Source organism: Cnephaeus nilssonii (assembly GCF_951640355.1).
Source record: "Cnephaeus nilssonii genome assembly, chromosome: X".
Lineage (NCBI taxonomy): Eukaryota > Metazoa > Chordata > Mammalia > Chiroptera > Vespertilionidae > Cnephaeus > Cnephaeus nilssonii.
Genome location: NC_137071.1, coordinates 129,185,896 through 129,210,493, shown reverse-complemented (window position 1 = coordinate 129,210,493; position 24,598 = coordinate 129,185,896). Strand labels below are relative to the sequence as shown.

Here is a 24,598-nt window from a genome sequence, read left to right as displayed (position 1 = left end):
TAGCATTAATAAATCATATATGTAATAAAAATGTTCAGTGTTTCTTTAAATGACATTTTTAATAGTGCTGGCATATCAGTATATAATATGATGTTCTGAAATAACTAAAGACAAAAAGAAATTAATTACAGTCTACAGATTTTAATTCAATATGAACCTTGTTTCTTTTTTGTTTTTAATGAAACTATACCCACTGAAATAAAGTTGGCAAAATCAGAGCAGGGAATCAAAGGGAGCTGAGCAAAATTGGCATGGTTACTCCACCTCTAAGCCATACACGTCCTTTAAAAATTGAAAATAGTTAATGCATTTATAAGGAATAGGTGATGGCATCCCAAGCCACTCATCTTCACATCTCTAAAAAACAAACAAAAAAAATAATAAGGATATAATTAAAAGCACATTTCAAAGTCTAGATTTGTAAATGCAACATTAAATTATTTCTTGTTATATAAGCTCTTGGCAAATATTTTCTTTTCAAAGCAGACATTTCTGCAGTCCACTTTTGGATCACAAGGACTTTGTGGTACATTGGATTCTTGTGCTTAATTCTTCATCCCTGCCTGTATTAGAATTATACACCTATTATCTCTAAGGTGTGACTTTGCAACACCTTCCATGGAGTTGATTTTTTTGTCCCTTTGATATGGGGTTGGCCATTTGACTGGCTTTGGCCTGTTTAATGTTAGCAGATGTACCAAACAGAGGCCCTCATGTGCTGGCATGATCTGGTTTGGCCTCCTGTGCCTCTGTCATAGCCATGAGAAGAACATGGCCCATGAAGCTGCTGCTGGTCAGAATGACACAAGTGGAGCAAGCAGAGCTGGAGCCAAACCCAGCTGACCTACAGGCCTATGGAGAAAAAAAAATACCTGCTGTTAAGAACCACTAAAATTTGAGGGAAGGTGTCTTTTATACAGCATTATTGCAGTGGTAGCTCCTCTTATGCTTTATTAAGAATTCATTCAACCCTGGCCTGCTCTCTCAAGCTCCATTCTGCCACCATTTGTTTGAATTTGTTTACCTTCTATAATTGAAACTTTGTAGCTTGAGTGGAGGCTTAGGCCTACAACGGCTATGGAAAGCTTGGCTTGCTCTGTTACCTGGGAAACCTTGCTGTCTGTGGCTGTAGCCATCTTGGATTGGGGTTAATTTGCATACTCGCCCTGATTGGCTGGTGGGCGTGGCTTGGCTTGTGGGCGTGGCTTATGTAGCGGAGTGATGGTTAATTTGCATATTACCATTTTATTAGAGAGGATAAGAGGTGCTATATATTACCTACAGCTAAATTGGTAACCAAAACCACAAGGTATCACAGAAACACTTAAAGTAAGGCCTCAATAATTACATGTGATTAAATTGTGGAAGCAACCTGTGTAAGTGATATTTCACTTGGACCTTATAGAATAAGGAGCAGTTTAGCAGAGAATTAAAGTCATGAAGGCTGTATCAGGCATAGGGAACAGCATAAGCAAAAGCCTGGAGAATGAAAAATCGATTTTTTGAGAAAGGGTAAGTTGCGCAATGGTTTGGGACACATAGCGCAAAGAGGCAAGAAAGGCAGTTGGAAGGAAAAGATGGGGCCAAACTAGTGCTAGTTTATATTCTATGCTATGATTAAGGAAAGCCATTGGTGAATCTCAGCCAAAGAAATCTGATTAGAAATTAATTACATAACTAGGATGTATAAAGAATGAAATAAAGGACAATCACTTTGGAGGTTACTGCAATAATCCTGGGGAGAAATGATTGTGTCATAACATGGGCAGTGGAAGCTGGGATGCATAAGAGCCACATCTGAAAGATTTTGCTACAGTAGAACATATAATACCTGGAAGGTGACTGGTTTGAATTGGTCATAAAAGGGGTAGTGTTATGGGTTGAACTGTGTCCTCTCAAAAAAATATGTGTTGAAGTCCTATTATTGCAGTAACCTCCAAGCTTCTGGGTTGCTAAACATGAGATTTGGGGATAGAGGCCCCTCCTGGAGAGGGCATGGAAGCTCCTCACTCTTGCCCCACACCTTGCCCTATGCATATCTTCCATCTGGCTCTTCCAAACCAGTTATCAGTAAGAAAAATGTTTCTCTAAGTTCTATGAGCCACTCTAGCAAATTAATCAAACCCAAGAAGGGAACCTCTAACCTACAGCCAATTGGTCAGATTCTCAGGTGACAACCTGGACATGTAAATGGTGTCTGAAGTGGAGAGGCAGTCTTGTAGGGCTGAACCACTAACCTGTGGGATCTGAGGCTATCACTGGGTAGATATTGTCAAATTGAGTTGAATTGTAGGACACACAGCTGGTGTTGAGAATTGCTTGGTGTAGGGGAAAAACCTATACATTGGAATTGGTACCAGAATTATAGCCAACCCAAAATTTTAGGAAGATTTCCCAGTTACTAGTTTAAATAACACAAATAAAATTGTAATCCAAAGGAGGGTAGGAAGCAGGAGCTAAGCCTTAAGCAACTTGGAAGAGGGGGTATCAATAAAGTAGAGAGAAAAGATATCTCTTCATACTTTTTGCCCATACTTGGATCCATCTAAAGAAATAACATGGCCAATCTCTTTATAAAATAAATAGATCTTTGGTGACAGGAAAATCCCCATATTACCATGCCTAATTGTTCTAATAAATCCACAAATGTTCTACACATTACAGAATATTTAGGACAGTTGGGGCAGTGAGTTAAAATAGCCTTTGTCTTCATCGACCTTTTATTCATCCTACACCACAAAATGCAAAAACAAACAAACAAACAAAAACAAAACACCCTCCATATTATATTATATTGTATCCCTAGCAGTGCATGTAAATTTTAAGTGGAAATAACTGCATGGTAATTTTACAACAGGAGAGTTCATCCACAACAGTCCACCCCCTCCCCCTTCAAGATGAGGGTGAGCCTGCTTGTGTTTCTGTAAAGGAGCTCCCTTGATGGTGCATGTTGGAATCTTAAATGTCTTTGTGCAGCAGGCTCTTCCAGTGCCCTTCCACGTTCCCTCACCCTCTCCACTTGGCTCACACCAGCCTGACTTCCAACCACCAGCTCCCTTGCACTTGCGGGGGCGGGGGGGCGGATAACTCTGAGGCACCTGTTGGATATTGCACCCCTTGCACTCTGGGTGGGATAACTTGTTGGCTATTGCATCCCTGTGTTTCTCGGAGGCATTAAGCTCCAGTTGTTCACATTGGTTACTGATTTAACAATATGCCCTATAAGCTCATTTTCTTCCATTTCTCACTTCTCTAATCCCTTACTAGTGCTCTTTTCACCTCCCCCCCCAAAAAAAAAACTAGTTATGTTCCAAGCCTTGTTTCAAGTTAGCTTCTAAAGGAAGTCAAACGAAGGCATTGTGCAATCTTCCATTTATCAAAACTAGTAAAATATCTATGAAAGTCACAAGACATCTTGGAACAAAGCAACTTCCTGACAAATTGTGAATAAATTCAGAGTTTCCACAGTGACTTTCAGATAACTCAAGAGATAGTGACCAAATTTCAAAAAAAAAATCAATTTAATCTGAAGAAAAAGGACATGTGCCATAGAGCATTTTATGAAAAAAGGAAGAATTATGAAATACTAAGTAAAATTCAACCACAATGCAAAATCATGACTCTAAAATGGCTGGGAATCATTGTTTGCAAGAGGACCCCATGACATCTTCCAAGCTGGCTGTCACCAGAGCTACTTAAGATGTCAAACAAGTTGGCAATAGATTACTTGTTCATCAATGGTGAAAACAATGTAGCTGCCAATTATAAAATCATGCACCCTTGAAATGGGAAGCAAAGATGGCACTGAATAGAAACCCAGTAAATAGGAGCTGCCCAGTGAGAATAGCAAAGCTATGAGAGAGCTCATGGGCCCTGGATTTATTTGCTTTGACATTTTTAAAAGGAAATTTAATTGGATTATGTCTCCTTCTAGTTTAAAATTGTCTACTGTAGTACTGGCCACCAGATGCATGAGGGGAAAAGATCATGAGCCAATTAAATTCCACGCTTCAGTGAAACAAGGTTATTTTTATTCCTCCCAAACGTAAGGCTGATAGAGTCATGTTAGTGATTTCACCCTACTACTCCCCTCCCCTCACTTGAAAAAGGACCTTTCTACAGGAAGTATCTATGAATTTGTAGAAAAGTCCAATAGTGTGCATGGAATTGAAATTGTGGTTTTATTGGATTTTCTTCCTTGTAATAGGTTGACATGATTTTGGAAGTAATCAAATTAAATTGATAAAATCATAAAAAGTTAAGTTTCAGTAAAATAAATTAAAATTAATTTTGGAAAGATAGTTCACAAATACTTCTCAAGATAATTAAGAGTATTCTGATGACATAAGGAAAAGCTCGTATGTCAAGCCATGAGATATGCTTATATTACTATGCATTTCTGTCTTTACTGTAATAACAATATTTCACAATTGCTTCCCTCTGCCCCAGACAAAGCTTCAATAAAGTTGTCATCTGTGTGAGTGTAACTAAAACACAGGTGTGACTTATAAGCAAGAAACTTCTCCTTAAAACTGCATTACATCCCTGGCCGGTAAGGTTCAGTTGGTTGAGTATCATCCCCTGCACCGAGAGGTCACTGGGTCAATTCCTGCTCAGGGCACATGCCCGGGGTTTTGAGCTCAGTAGCAGGGCATGCAGATGGCAGCCAATTGATGTTTCTCTCTCCCTCTCACTTCCTCTCTCTCCCTAAAATCAATAAAAACGTATTTTTTAAAAAAATGCATTACAGGACAAGTAAAGTTTACAAGGACACAGATTTTTTGAGCTTTAGTGACAGTCAGACATACAGTTCAAGTAGACATCATCCAACACTTTAAATCAAAGCGGATTCCAGCAACATTTCCCACTATGTTGTTGTTTTGTGTTAGGTAATCAGTATGTGTTTACCAGTGAGAATGATTAATAATCTATTTAATTGTTAAATTCAACCTGAAATATTAGAAATAACTGTTTATTAAAGTGTTGGCACTACCTCCATAATCTTTACCTTTAAGAATGCTTTTGAGTCTCTGATTCTTATCTATAAATTGGGAATAATACATTCTCACAAGGTTGTTGGGACAATAAAATGTCACAGGTTATTCTACCCTCTAAATTATCAAAAAAAGATCCTCAACAAGTAAGGTGCCCAAAGATATATCCCAAGGTGCACCCAACTTCCCCCTACTCCCACTGCCACGGGTATATATCATACTGTTGTGACACGAGAACTTTAGAGCCATTTGCTAATGCTTCTGCAGTTCCAGAGCTTATGAAATGAAGCCACATCCAATTTTTCTCAGAAATGTCCAAAGATAAGACGCCAGTCACCCAGTGCAACTTATAAAGTTTATATGAGGACTGATTTTAGTGTTATTTTTTTAATGTGACTTCTGAGATTAACCAGACTGATTCTAAACAGTGGGACCTATTTTGCCAGTTTTACAGCTACCATCTGTGAGAAAGCACAATAGAATGGAAATGGGCTCTCCAGGCTGTGACAGAGTCAGGGCCACATGCTGAGACCATAGATAGTCACATAATGGAGTGAGAGTTAAATTACAGCCCCAATGTGGGGGATAGGCAGAGGCCTGGCCAAGAGAGCTCCTGAGAATCCAGGCTATAGGCCACAGTCAACAGTCATAGTGGATGTCAGCTTACACACATCCATGTAGGAAAACCTCTCACCAAAGGGCAGTAGGACTAATCAAAGCTGGGCTAGCTACAATCATAGTCCTACTTATAAATTTTACTAATTTATTGTTGGGCCCCAGCCCTATTAGCTGAGATCACCTAACCATCACAGGTAGGGGAGCCCCATCTGAGTCCAGGGGACCAGTCCTGGCATCCAGCAGACCAATCCAGGAGCTATTAGTCTGAATCTGGCTTTATATGTTCGCTGTGTGGCTTGTTCACCTGAGCCCAAGTCTTTATTCTGGTAACAGACTATGCTAGATCATTCTCCATTTGCCCCTTCAAGATCCATTTTGTGCCCTTCCTTTTTTTCACTGAGCTCTCTGCACTGAGAGGCCAACCTCTGTGGATTGCATCATTTCCTGAGCTTCCTTGTTCTCTGGATTTTGGGTGGGTCCAGCCAATGGGAAGTAGCAAGAGATCAGGGTGTTGCTTCCACTTCCCCTTCCCCTACTCCCTTGCTGCCTGGCCATGGTTTGGCAATGGCTACACTCCTCTACCTTCTGACATGCTCTAGCTTCTCTACTGGGCTCCAATAATACTACCCACCCACCTCTGCTTCTTCAGACCTAGGAATGGTAAAGCCTTCCCACCCTTGTTAGTCCCTGAGTGTTCCACTGCCCTCACTGGTTCTCCTTAACCCTACCCACTCCTCTGTCAAGAGTCCCTTCATTAAATCCATATCCCTGATTCCTTTGAGTGTATTACGTGTGTATTTCCTGATGAAACCTCACTGGTGTAGTGACTTAGCCTATTCTATCCCCTGAGCAGGACTGAAGGCTCAGTTCAAGCCTGCTGACTAGCCTCTGATTGCTGAATAATGCCAACTTCAGGATTCCCTACCACTGTACTACCTGTTTTGGAGAGACCCCCTGCTGAAATTCCCGGATGCCCTGCCCTTCCAATCCCATGTTCTACTCAGCCTCTGGTTGGCTGACACCTGTGGTCCTGTTCCTCTTTTTTGGCTCCTCCCTGTTCAACTCATTAACTTCAGTTAAACAGACTACACTGAGAAGGTGTTTCAAATCCCCACCCTACCACAAATTTCATCCATTAACACTGATACAATCTTAATACCTAGTCCTGCTTAGCTTTCATTAGTTGAGAAGTCCCATTTCATTTCTCAGTAAGATCCAGAATTCAGGAATGAGATCCTCTTGAGGATAACATTCAGTCCAGGAGTAAAGACATCCAGGTTCTAAGTGGTGGTAGGTGCCGATAAGTTCTAGAGAACTTATTCATGGCATCTCTGGAGCTTCAGGCACAGCCAGCCTAACCAACTCATACACTGAAGGAAGCATACAGGTGCCCATCCCCTGGCCTCCACAGAGTAGCTAAGCCTGCTATTCCTTGTTCTTAACAAAACTTGAATATTGTCACATCACATTCAGGGCTGGGTGCTTCACAGCCTGGTGGATCTTGTCCTAAAGTCCCACATGTGACTTTTTCTCTATGGCAGGCTCCCCAAATGTTGGTGATCCTCAAAGCTCTAAGTGACAGGTTTTCTCTGCCCAACTGGGCTCCACCAACCTACACATCTGGTCCAACTCCTCCATAGCCTCTTCTAGCATAACCACTCCCCTGTCAGTTCCCTGCCACAGTGTAAGATTAGAAATAGATGAATAAATTATTCTATATCCACACTACACTTATTAAAGAATGGCTGAGGTCTATACATATTAAACTAGAAAAATTTCCCATGATTTACTATTCAGTGAGAAAAACACACTGACGATAAATGCATGCAGTATGATTATATTTTTGTACAACAGATGATGAAATCCCCAACACACAGGTAAACAGTTGGGTGGTGGATTGGGTGAAAAGAAAAAGTAGAAAGTAAAGAAAAGAACAACAAAGACAGTGGCTAACTAGCAAAAATAAGTACGTGTCTCACTCAGGATCCCATGGGAAATAGAGCACATATGCAAACTGTGTAAGTTGAGGAGTTTAATAAAATAAATATCTGCAAAGTTGTTGGAAGTGTTTAGGGAAACCAACAGGGGATCCTCCCGTCCCTCAGGGATTGTAGCAGTGGGGTGCCATTACCATCACCCGGGGCTGAAGGGGCATGTGAGGGTGCTTATCAGAACCTGGAGTGGACATCTGTAAGGAGAGAGCCTCCGGATAGGTGCTGTGGACCTTGGTCCGAGGAGGCAGTCGATGTATTGTTACTGGCAGGTAGGGAGATGATTTCTCTATCCACCCCCCCTCCACTCTCCTGTCGTTGCATTCCATTGGCCAACCCAATTGAAGGCCAGAGGGCTCAAGCCCCACTGATATAGCTGGCAAAGGTCAGCTGCCTGGGATTCAGAGCAAAGGTAGAGGGGGCTGGAGAAAAGTCTTAATGGGGTAAATGGATGATATTCAACACATAATGCCATAATGTTAAATGAAAAGGTAGAATATAAACTATAATTTTTATGTAAAAATTAAATATTTACATAGATAAGAATTAAAAGGTTATTAAATGACAGTATCATTTTTTTGTGATATCTTGGATTTTAGTTAATTAAATCCAGTATCTTCAATTATAAGATTTTTTCTTTTTTATTATCTGCAATAAAACAGATCTGACTCTACCAAACCCTTGCTATTTCTCTAACTTCATCTCTAAAATGGGAATGAAAAAAGTATCTACCTCATAGGATTGCTATGAGTATTAAATGAGCTAATAGATTTGGAGGTCTCAGAATAGCGTTTAGCACATAGTAAATGTTCTGTTTGCTGTTATTATGGTGATGATGGTAGTCATGAGCCTCCTAAAGGATCTCCATGCTCCCTCTCTAATATATCCACCATCCAGCCAGAGCAAGCTCCCTTTAAAGGGTACACCTAATCATGTAACTTTCTTCCTTAGAATTTGTCCATGGTCTCCATATATTGCAGGACAATATTCAAAACTTATACTTGCAGTTATCTCCAGCCTTATCCTTCTCCACTCTTCCCTCTGTGCTTTCATTCCAGGCACACTGTTTCCTCCTGCTTCTGCATAAGCACCATGCTGTCCTATGTCCCAGAGTCTCTTTTGGGAATGCCTTTTCCATACCGTGCCACTTGCCTACCTTGCTAACTTTTAGTATCCTACATAATAAAAGACTAATATGCAAATGAGCAAATGGTGGAATGACCAGTCACTAATGATGCGCACTGACCACTAGGGGGCAGACCCTCAACGCAGGAGCTGCCCCCTGGTGGTAGTGCTCCCACAGGGGAAGCGCCACTCAGCCAGAAGCCAGGCTCATGGCTGGCGAGCACAGCAGCAGTGGTGGGAGCCTCTCCCGCCTTCGTGGCAATGCTTATGATGTCCAACTGATGGCTTAGGCCTACTAAACCATCAGTTGGACTTCCCCCAAGGCTCCCGGACTGCGAGAGGGTGCAGGCCAGGCTGAGGGACCCCGCTCCCCAAGTGCACGAATTTCGTGCACCGGGTCTCTAGTTCATCAATGAAACTTCAAGCATCACCTCCACTGAGAAGACTTCCTGTCCCTCCCCAATCTCAGTCTGACTTATAAGCAGCTTCCTCCTCATCCCATTACATCCCATGCAGGCTATATCATGCCATACTCCAAATCATGAGTGTATTGATTGGCTCCCCTTTCAATAGTGGGCCCCTGACCTTTTCCTCTGGACCCCAGCACAGAAGATAGAACCTCCTGAGAGTCTATACTTAATCATGATTTGTCTGAGAATAACATTTATAAATGAATTAGTTAAGAAAGTTACGAGCCAGAATTCAACCCTAGTTCTGTTTAATTCCAAAGGCCACCACTGTCTCCCAATCATCTGGAAGTTCTAAAGCTGCCTGACACTCCAGAATAGCTACATGCCTAAGGGATCTCCCCAGGGGCACCAGACCAATCTAGGCCAGAATGAGCTGGTCAGCAGAGATCAGGAGGAATAAATGCCTCTTTTCTGGGAGCATCAAACACATGACATTTGCTTTATCAAGGGATTTTCCCAAGAAAATCAATTTCTGGAGCATGATAAAATATAAATAAACCACCACCCACCCACCCACTCCTTAAACACAATTGGTCCAAAGAGATCCTAGAGAATTTAGACAATTCCACAAAGTTGAGAGCACCATCTGATCACATGAGCTTTGTTTTCCCTAACCAAGCATTTTTCTACTAAATTTTCATTTTAAATCTGGCTCCACTGTGAAATGTGCATCCACATACTGTATTGTTTGACCCAAGGCAAACCTGTGTGTACAGCCCCAGATACACTGGGGATTCTTGACATATTCACCATTTGAGATTTGCTCTTGTGGCTCATGATGATGTTACCAGAATCCCTTGATAACAGTGTTTATATCTATTTATAACTATAACCTATTATCCTATCTTCCATGTAATTGGATGTGACTAAGGTTAAAAAAATTCAGCTGCATACGAAAAGTCATCCTCTTATAGAACAGATGTTCACTCAGCATGGAAAGTGAATTTTCCTTTAACACAAATACCCAGAAATACATAAGCACTCTTTCCAAAAGCATTGATGTTAATATTTTACATAGAAAAATGACTTTAAGATAAAGGATATTATTAAGAATGAAAGGGGGGGGGGGAAGAAAGGGAGATACCACAACTGGTTTTTAAAATAGGTATTAATTTTACCTCTTTCAAGGGTGATATTGGTATTAATTCGGGCACCGGATTTATTCTCCAGTTCAGCGCAGAGAAAAATGACTTATAATCGATTTGTCCTTCACTGTCTTCAAACCTGAAAATACAATTATAGTATATAATTTGATTCAAACTGCAGAATTCAGGACCAAAATGTCAGTTTAAATGCTACCATGAAAACATAATATCAGGGATGCTTCAATATCTGATATTTTTCTTATTTATTATTGGTTTGTTATCTGTTTCTAACCCTTCAGAATATAAACTCTTTACAAGCAGAGATCTCACACATCTAATTCACTGAAGTATCTCCAGTACCTAGATTAGTACTGGTACTTAGTAGGTGTTCAATAAATATTTGTTGCAGTTGGCACAGGAACAAATTAGTTTATTCAGTAACTAAGACCATTGCTATATTTTGTTAAGAATATTTGAAGGTCTCCTTAGTTTAAAATGGTTGATACTATATGTCAGTAAAATAAAATGCCCTTATATTTCTTAAATAGCATGCTTTTTAAATCTTTAAGGCAAGCCTAGATTTATTTTGTCTAGTATATGTTTTAGGAAAAATAAAAGGTGTCTTTATCATTTATTATGTAGCCATTAAAAGGGATTATTTCAATCTATATATTCTATCAAGAAAATAGGTTCATGATATATTGTTGGGTGGAAATGAGGTTATAAAATAGCATGTAGACTTATGATCTCACTTTAAGTTTATCCTATATTATAAAAGGCCTCTGGCCTTTTATAATATAGGATAAACTTAAAGTGAATGAACACTTGACCTGTTGCCATGAGGTGGCATTGACCACCTCTCAGTCTCTCCCCCCCCCCCCCCGGGGCCCTGAGCAGGGGCGGGGCAGGACTGGGGACTGGCGACTGAGAGTGGGCTGAACTGCTGACCTCTTGGTCCCTCCCCCCTGCTTGCAGGCTCTGATGGATCAGCAATGGTGAACCGGGGAATCGGGGTGGGTGGCTGGCTGTCAGGATCACCAGCTCATCCCCCGCTGCTCAGGGGCTCAGGCCTGCGGGAAAGCAGGCACCCGGGACTTCACCTCCACGCTGGGGCTGGTAGGTCACGGGCGTACCCCGCAGGTTCCGTCAGTGCCTCAAGCCCCAGCAGCAGTGGCAGTGGCAGCAGTGGCGCTCACGTGAGTGGCCCTGGCCGGGCAGCATGTTCCATCAGCAGCCGGCCTGGTGCACGCGCACGGAGGTGAAGTCGCCAGCACATACTTTCCCACAGGACTGAGCCCCCGAGCAGCCGGGGATGAGCTGGTAATCCCAACGGCCTGACAGCCTGGTGGTGGAGGCAGCATTCAGCCTGGGGACTGGAGAATGGACAGAAGATGGCCCTGATCACAGGAGGCTAGGCCTAGGGACCCTACCCGCACAATTTCATGCACTGGGCCTCTAGTATTTATATAAAACGACATAGAAAAAGGTCTAATAACAATACACTGAAGTATTAAGAATAGCTATCTCTGATAAGAAAGTTTATAAATTTTGTTTTTCCTTTAGCATTTCCTGTATAATCTGAATGGTTTTAATTTTATAATCAGAAATAATTAAGCCAATATTCATTTTAAAATTTTATCCTGCACCATAAAACTATAGGTCAAAAATAGACTCATCAATCTATTTGTCCTCCTTTTCCCCATCTCTCTCCCTCCTATTCAGCAGGAAAAGATAGGATTCTTCTTTCAATACTTGACGGTCCCAGAAAGGACTCCCAGATTCCAGTTTCTGGCAATTACCCAATAAAAATGAGGGCTAGGAGATGACTCATGCAGTGAAACCTATCAATCAACAAGGTCCACCCCCAAAAGCTTCCAGCATTAAGGACAGAAGACAAAAGAACAACAGAAAAAAGAGAATCAGAGAAACAAAGACAATTCAGGTAGCAGAGGGAAAGACGTGAGATAAAAAGATATATTGCATCCATGAAAAAAGAACAGAAAGCTAAAAACTAAAAAAGGAATTCAGACTAAAAATGCTCTCTTGGAATAAAAATATGATAGCAGTCAACAAATGCAGTAGAAGGGGTGGAATATAAAGTTGGGGAGTACATCATAGTGACAAAGAGGAAATTAGGGAGAGAAAAATATCTAAATTCAAGAGGCCCAAAATCTTAATAATTAGAGTTCTCACAAGAAAAAAAATGAAAATGGAGGAGAGAAAATTATTAAAAATTAATGGACTTTTTATAAGCTGTGGTACATTTATACAATGGAACACTGTGCAGCAGTAAAAAAAAAGAAGAAGAAGAAGAAGGATCTCTTACCCTTTGGAACAGCATGGAGGGACCTGGAGATGACTATGCTAAATGAAATAAGCCAGTCAGAGAAAGACAAGTATCACATGATCTCACTCACATGTGGAATCTAACGGACAAAATAAACTGATGAAGGAATCTCAGAGGGAAGGCAGGGCTGGAGGCTGGGTGGAGAGAAATTAACCAAAGAACTTATATACATATGTGCATAGCCCATGGACACAGACAATAGTGTGCTGAAGGCCTGGGGTTGGGCAGGGGCAGAGAGGAGGGAGGTAAAGGGAGGGAAATTGGGGGACATCTGTAATACTATCAACAATAATCCTCTCTAATAAAATGGTAATATGCAAATTAACCATCACTCTACTACATAAGCCACGCCCACCACCCAAGCCACGGCCCACCAACCAATCAGGGCAAGTATGCAAATTAACCCAAACCAAGATGGCTACAGCCACAGAGAGCAAGGTTTCCCAGGTAACAGAGCAAGCCAAGCTTTCCATAGCCCTTGCAGGCCTAAGCCTCCACTCAAGCTACAAAGTTTCAATTATAGAAGGTAAACAAATTCAAACAAATGGCAGCAGAATGGAGCTTGAGAGAGCAGGCCAGGGTTGCCGGCGGCAACAGGGGAAGCAAAGCTTTCCGTACACCCTGGCCGGGCTCACCCGCTTAAGGCTACAAAGTTTCAATTGTAGAAGGTGAATTAACTGCCACAGAAATGGCTGCTGCCCCAGAGGGAGCAGCAGGCTTGGCTCCGCTCCAGGCTACCAAGTTTCAATTGTAGAAGGAAAATAAACCCCAGATACCAGGGCCTCTGCTTGGGTTGCCAGGGGGCGTGGCCAGCCTGCAAACCACCACAGGCCCCTCGCTCAGGCCGCCCCACACCCCAAGGGAACCCCACCCTGATCCGGGACACCCTTCAGGGCAAACCAGCTGGCCCCCACCCGTGCACCAGGCCTCTATCCTATCTAATAAAAGAGTACTATGCAGATTGATCATCACTGCAACACACAATATAGCTGCCCGCATGTGGTCAAAGATCCTGCCCCCATGTGGACACAAGATGGCCACCACAAGATGGCCAGCAGGGGAGGGCAGTTGTGAGGCACCCGGCCTGCAAGGGAGGGCAGTTGAGAGGGACCAGGCTTGCAAGGGAGGGCAGTTGGAGGTGATCAACCCTGCAGGAGAGGGCAGTTAGGGGTGACCAGGCCGGCAGAGGAGGGCAGTTGGAGGTGATCAACCCTGCAGGAGAGGGCAGTTAGGGGTGACCAGGCTGGCAGAGGAGGGAAGTTGGGGGCAAACAGGCTGGCAGGGAAGCAGGCTGGCAGCAGAGTGGTTAGGGGGTGATCAGGCTAGCAGGCAGATGCGATTAGGGGCAATCAGGAAGGCATGCAGGCAAGCAGTTGGGAGTCAGCAGTCCTGGATTGTGAGAGGGATGTCCGACTGCCCGTTTAGGCCCGATCCCAGCAGGATCGGGCCTAAACGGGCAGTCGGACATCCCTCCAGGAGTCCCAGATTGGAGAGGGTACAGGCTGGGCTGAGGGACAACCCCCCCGCCGTGTACAAATTTCGTGCACCGGGCTTCAAGTCTATATATAAAACCTTAATATGCAAATAGACCTAATGGCGGAACAACCGGTCACTATGACATGCGCTGACCACCAGGGGGTGTGCGTGGAACATGGTGGGCGTTGGCAACAGATGACAGAGTGCGGAACATGGTGGGTGTCGGCTGCGGTGGGATGGTGGAGCAGGTCAGCAGGGGCGCCAGACCAAGGCGGGGCGCCAGTTGCTGTCATAGGGGAGAGCCTATGTTGGTTACTGAAAATGCTTTGCTCCAGCACACCGCAGTCCTGCCTGGCACTCACACCCACTGCTGGCGACAACTGCCAGTGACAGAGCTGCCACTCACATCCGCTGCTGGCACCATCAGCAGGTGCCACCAGTGGGTACCATCAGCTCGGTGCCATCAGCAGGTGGTTGCTGATCCTGATTGCCCTGTCCACAGGGCTTCTCCACCTCCCCCTGCTCTGGAGGGGTGATTGGGGCCAGCAGATGCCTCTTGTATCCACTGCTGGCGCAGGGGCCAACCCTCGCACCCACTGCTGGCGCCCGGTTCCAGTCCCAATCATTCAGCGCTATCAGTGGGTGCAAGTGGTGACTGCTGGCCCCAATCACCCATGAGGGCTTTTCTACCTCCCCCTGCTCCTGAGGGTGATTAGGGCAGCAGCTGCCACTTGTACCTGCTGACAGCGCCAGCCCCACTTGCTCCCGCTGCTGGCATGGGACCCTTCCCCCCCCATGGCCGGCTGGATGGTCAGTGCACTCCCACAGCCGACCTCCCACAGCAGGCAAACCTTCCGTGGCAATTCCTCCTGGCCAGCCAGCCAACCTCCCACAGTCCCTCTCCCTAATTGGCCCCGATCGGGACTGGGCAAGATGGCCACAATTGGCCATGATCACTGGCCAGGCCAAGGGACCCCACCTGTGCACAAATTTGTGCACCAGGCCCCTAGTTAAATAAAGAAAATGCTACTACCCTCTGGCCTCAACATCTTCCTCTGTAGAATGGGAATCACCAAGGTACATACTCCATGAAGACAGCACATTAAGATACTTAAATTATCATCTGGACTTAGACTTGAGTCTAAACCTGGACTCTGCCTGTTCCCACTGAGTGATGCCTCAGTTTCCCCTTCTGGAAAGAGAGTTCATTTTCTGACATCCATGGAGACTGTTTTGAGACTCAGCTGCTTCCTATATTAACCTCCATTTGATAAGCACTTGCTGTGTGACAGGCTCTGGCTGTGTCTGATCCATATGCAAAGATTCAAAGAAGAGAACATGGGTCGAGTTCCCTGCCTGGTGCCCAACACATGCCCAAGCCTGTGAGCTGTGGTGAGTCCTGTCATCAAAGCAGTTGCTATTTAAAGCATCTAGCACTGGTCTTGCACAAAGCAGGTGCTCAATAAATGCCCTCTTTGAAATTAAATAAAACTGGGCTCTAATTCTGGCCCTAGGGCCTTGGACACATCACTTTCTCCTCCTGAGACTTGGTTTGCCCATCTGAAAAATGGGCTCACATGGGCAATGGGCAGGCACAGCACCCAGCATAGCCTAAGACTGAGTGGCCAGGATGGTATATGCTGGGTGGAGTGTTCTTACCTCGGTGGGGTGTCAATGTCCTTGCTCCCTGGCAAGTCAGCTGGTCAACTGCCCTTCAGATTGTGACACCCCTCCCCCACCATTACCTCACCCCCAGAGTGGCCAGCGGAACCCTGAGGGGTCTGTGAGGTCACCCCATTCCGCTCCACAAATACTCTCATAGGGCAGCAGCCACTGGCTGGTTTCTGTCCCTGGGAAGCTTCTGAGACCCTGAGACTCAGGAGCCGTGGTCAGGAAGACACTCCTGAGAGGGACACGGAGCATTGGGAACCAAGGACATTCCAGGTGCTGAGCCTGGGAGGCCAGAACCAGGGGGTGGGGGGGAGTCTTGTGGGTGTGCGGAGTGTCATTCAGCAGTTCCAGGAGGCCCAGTGTCACTAGGCCACCATGGTCCTTGGCTGGCTATTGCTTCTGGTGATGGCTCTGCCCCAAGTCATGACAGGCGCCAAGGAGTGCATCTTCTGTGATCTGACCGACTCCTCGGACTGCACTGGCATCCCCATGACCTGTGGCGAAGACGAGGAGTGCTTCATGGGCGAAGGGACAGCCCCCGGCCTCAGCCCCGTCATCAACAAAGGCTGCATAGAAACCACCTCATGTGGCAATGAGGAGGCTGTCACCTACCAGGGCGTCACCTACAGCCTCATCTCCACCTGCTGTGATGGCGAACTGTGTAACAGGGCCCCCATCCCCGCGGGCATCCTGAAGGCGGGGGCCACCACCGGCCTGGCACTGGGCATGCAGCTGCTGCTTCAATGACTGTGACCAGCATGGAGGGCAGAGCATGGGACTGGTCTCGGGGCTCCCCTGCTCCTTGTGTCCCCTGACTCCTCCCCCTCCCCTTTCCCCCATTGAATGGCCAGAGGCCTTAGACAAAAAATAAAAAATAAAAAATAAAAGATATACAATGCTTATTTTTTTCATGGGAATGATAGTGTAACAAACTTTAGAAATAAGTAATACTGTCAACAATAAAAAAGAAACGTCTACTTAAAAAAAATAAAGCTACTAGTAATAATCTAAAAAAAATTAATGGATAATTTCTCAGAACCAAAGTACAGAGTCTCAAGACACAGTGAATCTATATACAGCCAGACAAAGACACACACACATACATACACCATAAAGCCCCATCCAGAACACCAGGAATAAGGAGAAGATCCTAAGAGCATCCAGAAAAAACAATAATGGGAACAAATATTATGTCAAATTCTCAAGGATCATAACAGGAAGTTAGTAGTAGTATCTAAAAATGAAAAATACAGAAATAGCAGTATGGGCATGCTATTTAAATGTCTGCAGAAACAGCTACAAGGACTGAAAGTGGTTGCTTCTTGTGAATGGGGTGGGGAGGGATGCAGCTGAAAACTGCTATTGTTGGAATAAGTTTTTAGAATAATTTTATTATTTTTTTACTAAGAATATGTATCAGTTTGATATAAATAAAAATTTTAAAAGTGTAAAAAGTAGATGAGAGACCTTGAAACATGCTTTTCAAGATAGAAACTCATATAGGTCAGACCTGGAAAGGAAGGAGCACCACAAGTTGGGAGCATGAGAAGTAATAATTCTGGGTCTTCTTTCCTGTTTCCAAATTCTGCACATAGCTTCCTCCTGTGGACCCCTGAGATAGTGAGATTTTTTCATGCCCTTATTTGTTATTATAATATACTAGAGGCCCTGTGCACAGATTTGTGCACTGGTGGGTTCCCTCGGTGTGGCCTGCAGGGATCGGGCTGAAACTGGCTGTCCAATGCTGACTGCCACTTCTGCCTGCAGCTCCTGCCCGCTGCTCCTGCTCATCCAGGCCCCACTATGCCTGCTGCTGTAGGCTCTCTGCTGCTCCACTGTGGTCTACAGGCTGTGGCGGCCAGCTGTGGTGAGCCCTGCAGTCTGGCACCCATTGGTCAGCTGAGCAGTGTTCCCATTGTGGGAGCGCACTGACCACCAGGGGGCAGCTCCTGCATTGAGCATCTGCCCCCTGGTGGTCAGTGCATGTCATAGTGGCCGGTCAAACAGTTGCTTAGGCTTTTATATATATACTAGAGGCCCAGTGCCCAAAATTCATGCACTCGGGGGAGGGGGCGGTCCCTCAGCCCAACCTGTGCCCTCTCGCAGTCTGGGAGGCCTCAGGGGATATCCGACTGATGGCTTAGGCCCGCTCCCTGCCACCCCCACTGCACTTGCCAGACGTGAACCCGGCTTCTGGCTGAGCAGCGCTCCCCCTGTGGGAGTGCACTGACCACCAGGGAGCAGTTCCTGGGTTGAGTGTCTGCCCCCCTGGTGGTCAGTGCATGTCATAGCAACTGGTTGTTCTGCCGTTTGGTCTATTTGCATATTAGCCTTTTATTATATAGGATAGATTCTGTCTAATATATGTTATTGTTAGATAACACTGTGTGAGAGAGAAGACTAGGATACAAAGGGAAGCTCCAGTTATAAAAATAGTCCAGGCTGGAGGAGAAGGAGACAAGGTGAAGCAGTTCAGAGATGGAGAAAGGCTTGACTATTAGGAGAGTGAGAACAAGTAGGTCAGTACCTACATTCAACCCTGAGTATTATCTCTCTAGTCACCCATCATGGAATCCTCCCTGCCTTGTGACTACAGGCCATCATTTGCCAAATCCTACCCATCCTTTCAAATTATGACTCGTATACCAGCACATGCTATACTTCTGACCACAAATGTTAAGATCCTGATTACTCTACCTGAGTCCCCTACTTTGCTCTTTTTCAAATATTTGGCTCTTGCTAAGACTCATCCATGGTCAAAGGATAATGACTTGCCACTCTAGAGGAAATTCTTTGGAAAAAGCAATTTCAAAGAAGAACTTTGTATGACAACATTGTTGAAATCAGTGCACAGAGTTCCAGGGTAACTGCCCTAAAGGGCAACACTAATTCTTGTTTTTAAGTGTTATTATGCTTGTTAAAAGTCAGCCTCCATACTTTAAATTCCCAGTTCACAGCACTAAAGTGTTTTCCTAAAATCTCCATAAATTCTTCTTTCCCTTTGATACTTGAGCAAGCCACCACTTCCTTCCCTGAACAAACTAAGGGACATGTTTGTGGAAGAAAAGGGAGAGGAGGCAATTTATCTGGATCTTCTCTATAAAATAATGACCGCAAGCATGATTCCCAATGCCTCACTAGATGGGAGTTCTTAGAAATGACTCTAAAGTGTCATTTGATGGCTGTTCTTGCTCCCCTTCCCAAAAATGATGAATGGCTTGAAAACTGTAGAACCCATCCATCCACTTGTCATGGGGAATAATGCTGATCTGCTTTATTTCCACCATCTGTGGAGGGAAAAGGTGCAGCAGTGGCTGAATTTTGCTGAAGACTAATATGGGTTCCACTCTGCTACACAGATTATCATATAACTTACAGGATCGGGCTAGCTGCATGACTAGGAAAAGAAGGAGGGCAATGAAGACACACTTTATACTCACTTAATTGTGTTTGGTTTCAGTTCATTATCCAGAAAACCCAGAGGTGCTCACTGAAGCACCTGGTGAAATTCTTAAAAACCTGAAACTTGAAAAAAAATTGAAGCTCTAGGCAACTGTGCCAACAAACATGTAGAGTTGGAAAACTGGCATTGCCCAAGTTGTCAATGAGTAACTCAGGTTTTCTCAAATAGCCAGGCCTCTAAGTTTCTTTCTTTTTAAAAAAATATATTTTATTGATTTTTTACAGAGAGGAAGAGATAGGGATAGAGAGTTAGAAACATCGATGAGAGAGAAACATCGATCAGCTGCCTCCTGCACACCCCCTACTGGGGATGTGCCCGCAACCAAGGTACATGCCCTTGACTGGAATCGAACCTGGGACCCTTGAGTCCGCAGGCCGACGCTCTATCCACTGAGCCAAACCGGCCTCGGCATAAGTTTCAATTGTGATCCCGGCAAAGATCACCTCAGTGAGGCAGGTCACAGCTGCCAAGTACAGACTGTACACACGATCAATGTTCTGTTGATCCACGTGGTTTTGAGTATTTAAAAATTTCTTAAAGTACAAATCACCTTATATTTGAAAAGATAGAAAGCATTAAAGGGAGGGAGGGATGAGGGAGGGAGGGAGGGAGAGAGCCTTCTCTGTGAAAACTTCCCAGTGTACTGAACCCTGCAACAATAGCTGCTACATGGCTCAACCCTTGCCCCTCAGCTTTAATGCCAGGTATTGGTGGTGAAATAACTTGAGCCTAAACCATGCCTCTGGAAGGGGGGCAGAGGGTGAGGTTGGGTAGAGTATAATGAGATAATTTTAAAGCCCTGTTAACTTTTTCCATTTTAACTGATATTTCTGGATGAGGCAGCAGCTCTCTTGGGAGACCAATTCTAAGGCATTCCATGGAGCACAAAGCCAGTTGCAAAAGACTAGCTTGGGGCAGAGTTGCTGGGGAAAGAGCTGCACTTGAATTTCCAACTATTCCAAGTCTCGATTCAGAAGTCCACAATTAGGGAAGGAGGCTACCTCTTTACTCCCTAGTCCCACAAGGACCACAGAATTGAATGACCTCAGAATACTCTATACTTGTTATGGTTTGAGAACCAGACTTTCTTGTTAGCACTGAGGAAATATTAATATACAAATGAAGGCTCAGAGGGGTTGACTCAATTTACAAGGTTCACATGGGAAGGAGGCAGTACAGTTGTACTTCATATTCAGGTCTGGTAGAAATGAAGCTGTTTTTGCCCCCTTCCCAACATACTAGCATAGGACAAGTCCCTGAGGCTGCTAAGATGAATGAGACATAGTCCCTATCCCTAGGAGCTCAGATAGGAACAAATATTTGGGTATCTTATGTAGTTGTTATTCCATTAGACTCCATTAGAGATTCATCTTGACCTGAAGTATATGCTCTTTCATTGAGAGAGTTTCCTTATACCTCAATATTTCCATTTATGAAATGAGGAATCATACCTGCCATCAACTAAAATGCTCTGCTTAATATGCTCAGGGATTTACAAAATATTCTAGGGCCCTTGGCACTATGTCAATACAGAGTGCTACTCCTGTTATTAATGGGTAATAGGTACCACTACATAGATATTTAAGTCTGATGCTCTGTGCATTAGTAAAATGACTTCATTTGGTAAGTAAGGTGACCTCATATCACCTACCACAGCACAAACTGATGGGGGCTGGGATATCCGGATGTGGAAATATTTTAAAGTCCTGATTCCAGCTTGAGTTTTGCTAATAAGGAAAATACCCACTAAATAACAAGAAAAATGGAAATAGAATAGAGGAAAACCTTAGTACCAAAACACAGGGACAGGAGAAACACATGGGTAACGATCACTGAGTGAAAGAAACATCCAAACCATTAGCCATATTGTTTTTGGTCTCCTGGTATGAATTCAGGGCTATACAGCTGTTCAACAGATGCCCAGTTCTATCTCAAGGCAGGTAAAACTGCCCCTGGACAGAATGTGCATTGAAACAAATCAACAAACTCCACGGCTGCCTCCCACGGGAGACTGTAGACGTCAGAGGGGCTCTGGTAGCGTGCCACAGGAGGGCTATGCAAAAAGAGAGTCTGGTCAAGGCTCTGGAAAGCCCTGTGGAGTCTATGGGGAACAATAAGAATGCAGAATATAAATGTAGGCTGAAGGCTGATGGGCCCATTAGGAATTAGGGCAGTCTTTGAAAGGAATCTGTGGAGATGATGCAAAACACCAAGCATGTGACCCAAATCATGGCAGGGCATATTGGAGGGAGAGGGGAATGAGAATGAGACATTTTCTAATCTGATTAGTCTGAAGTTTCTCCTGAGTGTCAAGAAGGGTCACTGCACAATTAGAGGCAAAGTTAGACTGAACATGGTTAGCTTAGTGACTCAGAGGGATGACCTCCTTGAAGCTAAGCTGGGCTCAGAGGCAGATGTGTTCTAAGACTAGGAGGACCTCAAAGTGAGTTGTGGAATAGTCTCTGCCTTTAATGTCAAATTTTAAAGCAAAGACAAAACAGTTTGCTGAGAAAATGAGAGGATGATGACTTGGTGGCCCCAGTATTGGATAAGACACATGTAGGTCCTCCAGAGGCCAGGCTCCCACATTCTGGACTTCCCAGGATAACTCATCCTTGAGGCCATCAAGAGATAATCTAATAAACATCCATAGTTGCCTGACTACAAAACAGCTTAAAATGTGAAAGGCATTCAGATCCAATTGTTAAAAACAAAACTTCGTCTGTGTAAAAGTACATAGGTTTCCTCCAGTTCATTTCTAAGTCAGAGTGTGTGGTCTATGGATTCCAACTTAAACTACTCTCCTAGTTCCCAATCAATACTTAGACCCAGGGGCAGTATTTTATGTATGTTATCTCAATTCATACTCAGAAACACTGGGAAATGGGTATTGTTATCTCATTCTAGAGGTAAGGAATATGAGGTTCATGCAACAATACACTGTTTGCTTATATGTGGTAAATCAAACAGGTTAGAAGTAGGTCTGCATTTGAATAGATCAAACATCAGTCACAAATTTTCATTACAAGGTGAGGGCCAAAAATAGAAACATAAATAGTGTTGTGAGAATCCTTAAAAGGAGATAATCACTGTCAGCCAAGCAATCTGGGATGGCTTCATGGATGTGGTGCTACTTGAAAAGAGTTTTAAAGGAAAAGCAAGCTTTCAGCCATTGAAAAAAAAAGGAAAGTTATTCTATACTGAAAAAATATAGTAAGAAAAAAGGCAAACAAAAGTGGGAAGGCAGAAGGTATCCATGTGAAATGCTAACTGGCCCATTTGGCTTGAACAGTGGGAATGGGAAGGGGAGCTTTGGGAATCTGTTAACTGTGAATAACCCTGACTCCTAGGTCTGCTTACTTCATCTCAGGTCTTTTACACCAGGATGACCTAGTTGTCCTTCACCCTGCTGCTAGCAAGTATAAGCAAATAGAGCAGATGTACAAAACCCCATATCAATCAAATGCACAGCACACCCACATCCAAGTAGAATGGCCCTTTTATTTTTTTTTTAATCCTCACCCGAAAATAAGTTTTTTAATTGATTTTGGAGTGAGTAAAGAGAGGGGGAAAGGGGACATTGATATGAGAAAGAAACATCGATCTGCTGCCTCCCATATGCATCCTGACCAGGGATCAAACTGCATTGTGGGCATGTGCCTTGACAGGTAATCAAACCTGCCACCTTTCTGTGTATGAGATGATGCCCCAACACCAGTCAGGGCTGGCCCTCTTCTTGATCCCCCTCCTGACACCTTGGATCCTAGTTCTCCCATATGGGATTAAGTTTTATCTGTTCTTGCCATTCTCCTTTTGTCTCAGATGATGACTCCCAACTCAGGACCCTGCTTGAGAACAATGTTCCAAATGGCAACCCTAAGCTCCATGATGGAGAAAAAGAGTTCAAAGCTAAGGAGTTTGGTCTTTCTTTGAGATGGTACAGAAGGTTTGTGAGTAGATGAATTGCATTATGATATTTTTGCTCTAAGGTACTTAGCTGCTGTATGTAAAGATAGATTTTAAAATTAAGAGATTAGTGGAAAAAAGAACAATGTGGAAACCCTGAAAAAGTCAAGAAGAAATGTGGGTCCAAACAAGAGTGAAAATAGTGGGACTGGAGATGAGAGAGTGAGAAGCAGCAGGAAGGAGACAGAACTGTCAATATATTCTAACCTAATGGCTATTTAGACAATAATTCAAAATGGTTAGAAAGGTCCAGTAGTTAAGTCACAGATCTTATTCTAGACTATGCAACTCTGGGCAAAATCATCTCTCTAAACCTTAGTACATCTTCATGTACTATAGGACGATAATAGTTCTGATTTCACCAAATTGTTTTCACAAAGGAAATGAGATAATATATTCAAAGCAATGATAGAAATATCTAGTATGCAACCAAAATGTCATTGTTATCAAGGTAAGTATATCAGAGGAGGGGCTGGAGTAAAGCCATAGGAAGCATAAAAGATGACCAGAGTCTATGTGGTTTTAAGGTGGTGCCAGGAAGTCAAAAGTTAGGTTCAACAGGATAAATGATTTGTTTTATAAAGCAGTTCACCATGCTTTCCTTTTGCGACATTAGAATCTCTATGCTTTACATCTGGTGCTCTAGCAAGATAGAGCCCTGTGCTAATAACACTATGTCCTCTTATGGCATGTCTTTAGCCATCAAGAACTGCTGCTCTGCTGGGTCCCGGGTCCGGGTGAGGCTGTGGGCCCCTGGATCCGAGTGAGCCTGGGTCCCGGGTCCGGGTGAGGCCGTGGGCCCCTGGATCCAGGTGAGGCTGGGTCCCGGGCCCGGGAGAGGCCACGCGCCCCTGGGTCCGGGTGAGGCCATGCGTCCCTGGGTCCGGGTGAAGCTGAATCCTGGGTCTGGGCGAGGCCGTGTGCCCCTGGATCCGGGTGAGGCTGGGTCCCGGGTCCGGGTGAGGCCGTGGGCCCCTGGATCCGGGTGAAGCCATGCCCCTGGGTCCAGCCGAGACCAAACCAGAGGGAGTCGGACCTGCATTACCACCATCTGTCCACCATCCAGAGCTGAGGGGTCAGTGCCGACATGTACTCATAAGGAACTGGTGGACATTGATATTGGGTCTCAAAAGAACTGTTGGTCCAGAAAGAAACTCACTACAGACTGATTCATTTGCCTGTCAGCATAACTATTATTGCTCGTCTCACATTCAATTCTTATAAGTATATCTCTAGTGACACATGATTTCGCTCATCTAGGGGAAATGATGAACAACATAGACTGATGAACAAGAACAGAACCAGAAACAAGGAGGCATCGATCGGACTATCGGGCCTCAGAGGGAGGATAGGGGAGGGTGGGGGGAGGGGGGAGAGATCAACCAAAGGTCT

General features: G+C 44.3%; 2 protein-coding genes across 2 annotated transcripts in view; one reads left to right on the top strand and one right to left on the bottom strand.

Annotated features, from left to right (window-relative positions):
• Window positions 1-255: 255 nt before the first annotated feature.
• Window positions 256-24,598, bottom strand: part of EFHC2 (EF-hand domain containing 2) — a gene marked incomplete at both ends in the record, with an annotated part of 146,991 nt that continues 122,648 nt past the window's right edge. The window contains 2 exons of the mRNA XM_079764649.1: window positions 256-357; window positions 10,317-10,422. Coding sequence (XP_079620775.1) covers window positions 256-357; window positions 10,317-10,422 — 208 coding nt within the window. The remainder of the gene's footprint in view (window positions 358-10,316; window positions 10,423-24,598) is intronic.
• On the top strand, window positions 16,153-16,524 carry LOC307095206 (sperm acrosome membrane-associated protein 4-like; the record flags this gene model as incomplete). The annotated part of the gene is made up of 1 exon (XM_079764410.1): window positions 16,153-16,524. One exon carries the CDS (start codon window positions 16,153-16,155, stop codon window positions 16,522-16,524), a length of 372 nt encoding a protein of 123 aa, XP_079620536.1.